A 12,080-nucleotide genomic window follows, 5' to 3' on the forward strand; every position below is an offset into this window, starting at 1 on the left:
ACAAGCCAGTTATCACATAAACCAGCCATTCAGCACAGAAACAAACCATTCAACACATAAAGAGGACATGCAGCACATAAACAAGCCATTCAGCACAGAAATAGGCCATACAGCACAGAAACAGGCCATTCAGTACAGAAATAAGCCATAGAGCACAGAAACAGGCCATTCAGCACAGAATCCGGCCTTTCAGCATAGAAACAGGTATGCAAGACAGAAACAGGCCATTCAGCACAGAAACAAGCCATTCAGCATATAAACAGGCCAGTCAGCACAGAAATAGGTCATTCAGCAGAAACACAGGACATATGGCACAGAAACAAGCCATTCAGCACAGAAGCAGACCATTCAGCACAGAAATAAGTCATTCAGCACAGAAACAAGCCATTCAGCACAGAAACAAGCCATTCAGTACAGAAACAAGACATACAGCACAGAAACAAGCCATTCAACACAGAAACAGGCCATACAGCACAAAACAGGTCATTCAGCACAGAAACAAGACATACAGCACAGAAACAAACCATTCAGTGCAGAAACAAGCCATTCAGCACAGAAACAAGCTATTCAGCACAGAAACAGGCCATTCAGCACAGAAACAGGCCATACAGCATAAAAACAGGCCATTCAGCGGAGAAACAGGACATACACCACAGAAACAGGCCATTCAACACAGAAAAAGTCCATACAGTGCAGAAACAGGACATACAGCACAGACACAGGCCATTCAGCACAGAAACAAGGCATTCAGCACAGAAACAGGCCACTCAGCACAGAAAAGGTCCATACAGCACAAAAACAGGCCATTCAACAGAGAAACAGGTCATTCAGTACAGAAACAGGCCATTCAGCACAGAAAAAAGCCATTCAGCACAGAAACAAGCCATTCAGCACAGAAACAGGCCATACAGCACAAAACAGGTCATTCAGCACAGAAACAAGACATACAGCACAGAAATAGGCCATTCAGCACAGAAATAGGCCATTCAGCACAGAAATAGGCTATTCAGCAAGAAAACAGGACATACAGCACAGAAACAGGCCAATCTGCACAGAAACAAGCCATTTATCACATAAACCAGCCATTCAGCACAGAAACAAACCATTCAACACAGAAAGAGGCCATTCAGCACATAAACAAGCCATTCAGCACAGAAACAGGCCATACAGCACAAAAACAGGCCATTCAACAGAGAAACAGGTCATTCAGTACAGAAACAGGCCATTCAGCACAGAAAAAAGCCATTCAGCACAGAAACAAGCCATTCAGCACAGAAACAGGCCATACAGCACAAAACAGGTCATTCAGCACAGAAACAAGACATACAGCACAGAAATAGGCCATTCAGCACAGAAATAGGCTATTCAGCAAGAAAACAGGACATACAGCACAGAAACAGGCCAATCTGCACAGAAACAAGCCATTTATCACATAAACCAGCCATTCAGCACAGAAACAAACCATTCAACACAGAAAGAGGCCATTCAGCACATAAACAAGCCATTCAGCACAGAAACAGGCCATACAGCACAGAAACAGACCATTCAGTACAGAAATAAGCCATTGAGCACAGAAACAGGCCATTCAGCACAGAATCCGGCCTTTCAGCATAGAAACAGGTATGCAAGACAGAAACAGGCCATTCAGCACAGAAACAAGCCATTCAGCACAGAAACAAGCCATTCAGCACAGAAACAAGCCATTCAGTACGGGAACAAGACATATAGCACAGAAACAAGCCATTCAACACAGAAACAGGCCATACAGCACAAAACAGGTTATTCAGAACAGAAGCAAGACATACAGCACAGAAACAAGACATACAGGACAGAAACAAGCCATTCAGCACAGGAACAGGCCATTCAGCACAGCATCCGGCCTTTCAGCATAGAAACAGGTATGCAAGACAGAAACAGGCCATTCAGCACAGAAACAAGCCATTCAGCATATAAACAGGCCAGTCAGCACAGAAATAGGTCATTCAGCAGAAACACAGGACATACGGCACAGAAACAAGCCATTCAGCACAGAAACAAGCCATTCAGCACAGAAACAAGCCATTCAGCACAGAAACAAGCCATTCAGTACAGAAACAAGACATACAGCACAGAAAGAAGCCATTCAACACAGAAACAGGCCATACAGCACAAAACAGGTCATTCAGCACATAAACAAGACATACAGCACAGAAACAAACCATTCAGCGCAGAAACAAGCCATTCAGCACAGAAATAAGCCATTCAGTACAGAAACAAGACATACAGCACAGAAACAAGCCATTCAGCGTAGAAACAAGCAATTCAGCACAGAAACAAGCCATTCAGCACCGAAACAGGCCATTCAGCACAGAAATAGGCTATTCAGCAAGAAAACAGGACATACAGCAGAGAAACAGGCCATACAGCCCAGAAACAGTCCGCTCGGCACGGAAACAGGTCACTCGGTACGGAAACAGGCCACACGGCACAGAAACAGGCCACTCGGCACGGAAACAGGCCATTCAGCATGGAGACAGGCCATTCAGCACAGAGACAGGCCATACAGCACGGAAACAGGCCATTCAGCAGAGAAACAGGACATACAGCACAAAACAGGCCATTCAGCACACAAACAAGCTATTCAGCACAGAAAGAGGCCGTCCAACAGCGAAACAGGCCACTCAGCACAGACAGGCCATAAAGCACAGAGATAAGACGTACAGCACAGAAACAAGCCATTCAGCACAGAAACAAGTCATTCAGCACAGAAACAGGCCTTACGGCACAGAAACAGGCCATGTGGTACAAAAACGTTCAAATCGGCACAGAAACAGGCCACTCGGCACGGAAACAGGCCACCCGGCACGGAAACAGACCACACAGCATGGAAACAGGCCATTCAGCACGGAGACAGGCCATGCTGCACAGAAATAAGCCATTCAGCACAGAATCAAGCCATTCAGCACAGAAACAGGCCATTCAGCACAGGAACAGACCATTCTGCACAGAAACAGGCCATTCAGCACAGGAACAGGCCATTCTGCACAGATACAGGCCATACAGCATAAAAATAGGCCAGAAAGCACAGAAACAGGCCATTCGGCACAAAAGGAGGCAAATCGGCACAGAAACAGGCCACTCGACACAGAAACAGGCCACTCAGCATGGAGACAGGCCATACAGTATAAACACATGCCATTGAGCAGAGCAACAGGACATACAGCACAGAAACAGGCCATTCAGCACAGAAACAGGCCATTCAGCAGAAAAACAGGCCATTCAGCAGAGAAACAGAACATACAGCACAGAAACAGGCCATACAGCACAGAAACAGGCCTTACGGCACAGAAACAGGCCATTTGGTACAAAAACATTCAAATCGGCACAGAAACAGGCCACTCGGCACAGAAACAGGCCACTTGGCACGGAAACAGGCCACTCAGCATGGAGACAGGCCATTCAGCATGGAGACAGGCCATTCAGCACAGAGACAGGCCATGCCGCACAGAAACAAGCCACTCAGCACAGAAATAGGCCATTCAGCAGAGAAACAGGACATACAGCACAGAAACAGGCCAGACAGCAGAAAAACAGGCCATTCAGCAGAGAAACAGGCCATACAGCACAGAAACAGGTCAGACAGCAGAAAAACAGGCCATTCAGCCGAGAAACAGGACATACAGCACAGAAACAGGCCATTCAGCAGAGAAACAGGACATACAGCACAGAAACAGGCCAGATAGCAGAAAAACAGGCCATTCAGCAGAGAAACAGGACATACAGCATGGAAACAGGCCACTCAGCATGGAAACAGGCCATACAGCACAAAAACAAGCCATTCAGCAGAGAAACAGGACATACAGCACAAAAACAGGCCATTGAGCACATAAAGAAGCCATTCAGTACAGAAACCAGCCATTCAGCACAGAAACAGGCCATTCAGCACAGAAACAGGCCATTCAGCACAGAAACAGGCCATTCAGTAGAGAAACAGGCCATTTAGCACAGAAACAAGCCATTCAGCACAGAAACAGGTCATTTAGTACAGAAACAGGCAATTCAGCCTAACCAGAACCTTTATGCTCTACTCAAGGTCCTACTGTTTTTCCTCATCTAATTTTGTCAGCCTAATGATTTCATGGTGACTTGTAAATCAGTGGCCTTTAGTTTTGATCTTTCTCACAGGTGGAAATATAGAAATATTCTCCCTCTGCAAACTCTATCAAAATCTTTCATCATTTTAAAGACCTCTATTAGATCAACATTTCCCCTTTTTTAAAGGGATCCAGCTTGTTCGTCCTCTCCTGATATGTATTGCAATGCATGTCTGGTACTATCCTTCTAATTCTTTTCTGCCTCTTCTCCCATGCCTTGATATATTTTTTATAATATAGCTACTAGAACTGCATACGGTACCCTGCGTGGTCTAATGAGGGTTCGACACAAGTTTAGCATAACTTCTTTACTGTTCAATTCTATCCTTTTAGAAGTTAGATGAGTGTTTGGTTTGCTTTTTTATGGTCTTGTTAATCTGTGTCGCTCCTTTTAGTGATTTGTGTGTTTGTATTCCCAGATCTCTTTGCTCCTCTACCCCATTTAGATTCTTATTTTCTAAATAATATGCAATCTCCTTATTTTTCTGATTGTCATGTTTATACTTCACATTTATCTGTGTTGAAATTAATTTGACAATTATATGTCCATTCTGCAAGTTTGTTAATATCTTCTTGTAATTTGAGTATTTTTTAGTATTGAGTAACTACCACCACTGCCCTACCACACACAATTTGGCGACATCTGCAAGTTTAAAAATTGTGTTTTTGATTCCAAAGTCTAAATCATTCATATAAATTGTGAACATCTGTGGTCCCAGAGATGATTCTTGTGGAACACCACTTTCCACCTTCTATAACTCTGAAAAAAACACTCTTTATCCCTACACTCTGCTTTCTGGTTTGAAGTCAGCTTGCTATCCATTCTACTGTTTGTTCCCTGACTGTGCATTCTCTGACTTCATTTAGTCTGTTATGTGGTAACTTAACCAGATAAATTACATCTTCTGCATTGCCCTTGTCTACTCTCTGTTACACCTTTAAAAACTCAACAAGGTTGATCAAGCAAAACTTTTCCTTTTGAAATCCATAAACATCGGCCATCTGCCAGTCTTTGCATCCTACATAAATTTCTGCAGCTGTGTTCTGAACTGCCTCCATCAGTCCCTTGAAGGACCTCTGGTTGGGATTGAACTCTGTTTGCCTGTGGTCTGTAAGGGTCCCAACTGAAATGACACTCATATAATCCCAGGAACATGATGCACTGCTTTAACTGCCTCAGGAATTGGAAATCTACTGCAGGAAATCTACTCCAGACTGATATGGTAAATGGATGGATGTTACAATGGTGCAGTAGAGGTTACTATTCAAGGGCTGGGACTGGAGGGCTGGGGACATGAGAGATTTGCTTTGCATCTGACCTGTGCTGATTTGCTGGATTGGCCAGTGTGCAGGAAGTTTGACTGTGCACCACTGTGCTGGCTCAGGCAGTGTGCTGGCTCAGAGGAGTTATTGTGCCTGGCAGTCTGAGGTAAGCTGAAGATATATAATTACTAACACCAGCTGTTGACTGGGGACCGTTACTGATGCCTGGCACATAGGGAGCAGAATTAACATTGGTAAAGGTAAAATAAGTAACACAAGGTACTTAAATGAATGGGGAAAAGGAGGAATATATTTTAAAATAAGTGAATTCTGAGACCAGATGATGTGTCTTATTGCTGCATTGCCTTTTTTCTTCTGAGACCTGGGTTCGGCTGCCAATGATAACGGGGAGGGAGGACTTTAATGCTATTTTACAATATCATCAACAACTTGCATTTATGTATTGCCTTTAACATAATTAAATGCTCCAAGGTGCTTCACAGGAATGTTATCGGACAAAAAAAAAGACTCAGAGTCAATGAAGGAGACATTAAGAAGGGTAACTGAATGTTGGGTCAAAGAAGTAGGTTTTAAGGAACATCTTAAAGAAGGAAAGATGAGATGAGCCACAGAGGTTTAGGGAGTGAGCAGGGATTCAGGCATTAGAGTCTTTGTTTCTTCTGTGATTCAGCTCAGCTATTTTCAATGAATAACTAGGATGGCTTGTCACTCATATATTGTATATTAGGGTGATATGTGTATGTGTTAACTGTGTCCGAGATGCAGGTCCCCAATGGATTGCTGTGCCGGGGGAACTGCGAGGCTACGAGGAAGCACACCAGAAATTTGGGAAATTACCCTGGAAATCCCTGTTTGAACCTTCAATTAAGCTCGCAGAAAGTGGATTCCCGCTCCCAAAGTATTTAAAGAAATTTCTAGAACATCAGATTTTGAAACCTCAAATAATAAATTCATCACTGTGGTAAGTAAAAGGCCCTGCACCAGGGAGCATGAATGAAGTGAATTTCAAAGACAGCATTGAGCCAGGCCTAGTGATCTTCCAACATTCCAATATTTGGTCAAACACCTTACAGCAACAATGACAGTAGCAAAAACAACTTGCATTTATATAGCACCTTTAACACAGTAAAACACCATGAAGCATAAGACCATAAGACGTAGGAGCAGAAATAGGCCATTTGGCCCATGTAGTCTGCTCCGCCATTCAATGAAATCATGGCAGATCTGATAATCCTCAACTCCACTTTCCTGCCTTTTCTCCATAACCCTTGATTCCCTTACTGATTAAAAATCTGTCTATCTCAGCCTTGAATATACTTAACGGCCCAGCCTCTTCAGCCTTCTGCAATAAAGAATTCCACAGATTGACTACCCTCTAAGATAAGAAATTCCTCCTCATCTCTGTCTTAAATGGTTTATACATTTTACATTATACTCTGAGATTATGTCCTCTGGACTCTTCCACAACCTCTCAGCATCTACTCTGTCAAGGCCCCCTAAGAATCTTATACGTTTCAATAAGGTCGCCTCTCATTCTTCTAAACTCCAATGAGTACAGTCCCAGCCTACTTAACCTCTCTTCATATGAAAATCCCACCATACCCAGGATCAACCCAGTGAACCTTCTCTGGACTGCCTCCAATGCCAGTATATCCTTCCTTAGATAAGGGGACCAAAATTGTTCACAGTATTCTAGGTGTGGTCTAACTAGTGCCTTGTATAGTTTAAGCAAGACTTCCCTATTTTTAAACTCAATTCCCTTTGAAATAAAGGCCAACATTCCATTTGCCTTCCCTATTACCTGTTGAACTTGTATGTTAGCTTTTTGGGATTCATGCATAAGGACTCCCAAATCCCTCTATGCTGCAGCTTTCTGCAGTCTTTCTCCATTTAAATAATATTCAGCTCCTCTACTCTTCCTGCCAAAGTGCATAACCTCATTTTTTCCCACATTATATTCCATCCGCCACGTTTCTGCCCACTCACTTAACCTGTCTGTACCCCTCTGTGGACTCTTTGTGTCATCCTCACTACTTGCCTTCCCACCTCTTTTTGTGTCATCCGCAAACTTGGCGATAGTACCTTCACTTCCCTCATCTAAGCCATTAATATATATTGTAAATTATTGTGGCCCCAGCACCGATTGCTGTGGCACTCCACTAGTTAAAGGTTGCCATCCTGAAAATACCCCCCTTATCCCAACTCTCTGTCTTCTATTAGTTAGCCAATCCTCTACCCATGCTAATATACTACCCCCAACACCATGGGCTCTTATCTTATTAAGTAGCCTTATGTGCAGTAACTTATTGAACACCTTTTAGAAATCCAAATATATTACATCTACTGCTTGTTACTTCCTCGAAGATTTCTAATAAATTTGTCAGACATGATTCCCCATCATGAAACCATGCTGACCCTGCTTGATTATATTATAAATTTCTAAAAGCTCTGCTATTATATCCTTTATAATAGACTCTATTGTGTGTGAGTATGGGTGTGTGTGTGAGTACGTGACTGTGAGTGCACACGTGAGTGCATGTGTAAGTATGAGCGCATGCATGTGTGAGCGCAAGTGCGTGCGTGCGTAAGTGCATGGGTGAGTGTGAGTGCGTCAGTGTGCGTGCGTCCGTGCATTGCTCGGAAGTATTATCGGACAAAATTTGACACGTAGCCTCATAAGTGTCTTAAAGGTGGAAGGAGAGGTGGAGAAGTTTATGGAACAATTCAGCATTCAGGGTCTTGGCAAATGAAGGCATAGCCACCATGATGGCACAAAGAATATTGGGGATGCTTAAGTGTCTGGAATTGGACGAGTGCTGAGACCTTGGAGAATTGTAGGACTGGTGGAGATTACAGAGATAAGGCAAGCAGTTTCATTGCTGAATGAAACAGAACCAGATCCACTTAAGTGTGAAACAGGGCAGAATGTTTCAGTCCTCCCTGCGGTGGGATTAATGGCAGTTTGGGGGCACCAGTGCGGTGGGAGCTTAAAAATTGGTTCCCTACCGGTGCAAAATGATGGGGGGATCTTTCACTCTCAGTTACCATGGCAGGTCGCAATTCCTGCCAGAGGCTGGCATGAAACCACTAATGTGATGCAGAAGTAGACCAGATCGGAATCGCCTTAGGACAGATGAGAGTGTGAAGGGCAAAGGCTCAGTGTGCTGGGGAGACTCCTTGCACATGCCAGTGGGAAATCACGCTGGTCCAGAACACATCTGGACCAATCTTAAGAAGGCCTGGGGCAGCTTGTGGAGATGCGGAGAAGAGGGAGGTATATAGCGACCGGACCCTGGCACACCATATGCAGCATTGAGTGGGCGGAGCATCAACCATGTAGATCTTCTGTGTTCAGCAGCATCCAGGAAGTGGTTGTTCTTGGTGCAGCAGCTTCTTCCAGGCTTCATATCATCAACCAGAAACTTCTTCCAGGATTCAGAACATCAAGCTGCAGTTGGGAGGTACTGCTGGGTGGCGGGGTGAAAGATGGGGTCAAGAGAAATGAAGAGATGGGGCTGGTGTACAGACCTAAGGTAGGGTGGAGGAAGTTGGGGGTGGTAAGGGAAATAGATATTCGGTGGGGGTCTTTTAACGGATGAGCTGTACAGAGCAGGAGGATGTGAAGGTCTGCGCTGGGTTGCGGATGGGGGTTGTGGCCTCGTGCAGGTGTGAAGGGGCATGGGGGTTGTCCATAGGTTTGGACGGGCACAGGGGGCTACTGAGGGGGGGAGAGGTCAAGGAGGATTCCTGGAGTCAGTGGAGGATTCCTGGGGAGCATACTCAGGGTACCGGTGATAGGAGGGGATGGTGATGGGTAAAAGAGGCAGTGGGAGCTGGGAGGGTGAGGGGGTGATGATGTCGTGTGAAGGGGCGCTGAGTGTGGGTATGGGTGACGAGGGAGTGGGTGACAGGGGAGTGGAAAAGGTGTTAGACTCTACCTCAAATGTTAATACCATCATGGCTGGTCACAACTATGCAGAGCCTCTTGGTGGAGATCTTGAGATGTTGCATGAGAGCTGGGTTATCGAGGTGGGCGGAGATGCAGGCCATCTCAACTGGACAACTGAAGGGGATCCCCAGCATGAAGTATTTACAATGCTAGGGACAGATGAGAGTGTGAAGGGCAATGGCACAGTATGCGGGAGATCTCTGGCACATGGCTCGCAAGGTCCCGACAAAGAAATTTGCCCCCCTGTACATGCCTGATTCCGGGGGTCATGGGGTGTCCTTCATAAGATGTTGGGGGGGAGGGTTGGGGGGGTGCATGGTGAGTAAATGCTTAAGGACTATTGCAAATAAACCACGTCAGACATAAAGCTCATGTGAACTATATTTACAAAATTTTGACATGGGTAACAATGATAGTGCACCCATGCAACTACTTGTGAATTCAGAACTTCTTAACTCTTCCTTTCCTAACTCTTCTAAGAGTTCCCCCAACCTCCGCAGCAGGGGTGGAGGCTCCCTGCTGACCCGTGGCCCTATTGTCTTGGATGACCTTGGCGGCTGTTGTCTGGAGGCCCCGGCTCACTTTGGCTGTCCTGCTGTGGGGCAGCTGCTCCCTCTGAGGTGACAGAAGACGAGGCTGAAGGGGTCACAGGCAAAGGTGATTCTGAAGTGCCGGCCACCCTCTGAGAGTCCTGAGTGGAGGTGCCAGGGGCTGTCCAACTGCCGCCCCTCATCCCTTTGAATGCCCGAAGGCCCCTACCTGACTTCTTAAGGGGAACAGGCACCTGGAGGGAGGTTGAGCTGCCCCCGTGACAGTTGCAGTTTAACGTGGATAAGTGTAAAGTTATCCACTTCAGTAGTAAAAGCAGAATGGCAGAGTATTATTTAAATGGTGATAGATTGGGAAATGTTCATGTACAAAGTGACCTGGGTGTCCTTGCACCAAGCACTGAAAGCAAGCATGCAGATGCAGCAAGCAGTTAAGAAGGAAAATGGTATGTTGGCCTCTTCATTGAAAGAGGACTTAAGTAGGGGATCAAGGATGTCTTACCTGGAGTATTGTGTGCAGTTTTGGTCTCCTTGCCGAAGAAAGGATATACCTGCCATAGAGGGAGTGCAGCGAAGGTTCACCAGACTGATCTCTGGGATGACAGGATTGTTGTATGAGCAGAGATTGGGCTGACTAGGCCTGTATTCACTGGGGTTTAGAAGAATGAGAGGGGATCTCATTAAAACACATAAAATTCTGACAAGGCTGGATAGACTGGATGCAGGGATGATGTTTCCACTGGCTTGGGTGTGGGGTCTAGAACAAGGGGTCACAATCTCAGGAAACGGGCAGACCATTTAGGACTGTGATGAGGAGAATCTTCTTCACTCAGAGGGTGAGAAAGGTTGTGGAGGCCAAGTCACTGAATATAATTAAGAAAGAAATAGATAGATTTCTGGACTCTAAAGGCATCAAGGGGTATGGGGAGAGAGCTGAAGGGCCTGTTGGACCAGGTTCTCCACAGAGATCTCCATGCATGCACAGGTTGGCACTACTTCACCAGCCAGCAGGCAGATGGATCCTCTGCCTCGTGAACCATCCTGATGAGGGCCCCTGACATCTCTGCCTGATCTTCCCCGTCTCTTGCTGCATCTCCAGCATCTCTTGGAAGGCTGAGTTCAGAGGCCCATTATCGGACTCGAACCTCGCGGATGTCTCTTCCCCAGCACTCCTCCAAGTACCAGTGAGCTTGGCTGACCCTGTCTCCTCCAGCAGTGACCACCAGAATGTGAGACCTTTCTTAAATTAGAACTAATACCCACCAAGGTGTGTGTCTCCAGGCTGGTGGAGGGTGCAAGTGTCTGCTGTGATGCATCTAGAGGTGCACTTTGTTCATTAACGATATCCTTGCCCTTCTCTGGGATTGCGTTCATATTGGCCAGGTTTTCTTCAGTTTTGGGCTTTTCCCTCTTCATGCTGGCAGCTGTAAATGAGACAGGAGAGAGCAAGTGACTGCATGAGCTGCCTTCAACATGGAAGCATGCTTGACCCTGAGGTTTCTTTGATATACATGGATCCTCACTGGATGGAGGCCACAAGCCAATCTCTCCATCGCTGTTGGATCTGTCCCTCTCCAGCCCTGCCAGCTGGGCTGCCCACTCCTCAAGGTCAGCCAGTTCTTTCAATTGGGGTCGAACCCCTCCCGTCTTCTCCCTCTCTCTTTTATTATGGCTTAATTTCTCCTGTGCAAAGAGAGAAGATGGGGTTGAGAACATCTGAGTTTCATGTATTTTTCTCATGCTTTCAGTCCAACAAATAACCCATTGGATTATGTGCCATGTGATTGAAGCACTGCATGTTGTCTAGAAGGGTTCTGGGCCAGCACTGTTTAGAGCGGTGAGCCCATATGCAGATATAAGGATAAAGCTCAGAGAGCATGCCATTTACAGTGCTTGCTGGTGCCCTCAATGCCCGAGTCCCTTCCCACCCCCAACAACTTGCCCCACCTGCTCCTCTCAGGCAGCATGTGAGCTCTCTGTGTGGAAGGTGAAGGACCCACAGTGCCCTCTTCCCCTGCAGAGTGGATGGACTGCAGTGGGATTATGAGGCATGACCTTATCACGGTGCTACTGAGGCCCACATCCCCTGTACCATTCACTCAGATGAGTGTGAGCAGTCGAGGGTTCACATACCCGGGCAGTGCAGATGAGGTCATTCATCCTTTT

General features: G+C 45.9%; 1 protein-coding gene across 1 annotated transcript in view; it reads left to right on the forward strand.

The window, feature by feature from the left end:
* Positions 1–12,080, forward strand: part of ggt5b (gamma-glutamyltransferase 5b) — a 557,923-nt gene that overhangs the window by 511,736 nt on the left and 34,107 nt on the right. Inside the window, exon 4 of the mRNA XM_041202316.1 lies at positions 6,183–6,378. Within this exon, the coding sequence (XP_041058250.1) occupies positions 6,183–6,378 (196 nt within the window). The remainder of the gene's footprint in view (positions 1–6,182; positions 6,379–12,080) is intronic.

This window comes from Carcharodon carcharias, chromosome 13 (assembly GCF_017639515.1).
Source record: "Carcharodon carcharias isolate sCarCar2 chromosome 13, sCarCar2.pri, whole genome shotgun sequence".
Lineage (NCBI taxonomy): Eukaryota > Metazoa > Chordata > Chondrichthyes > Lamniformes > Lamnidae > Carcharodon > Carcharodon carcharias.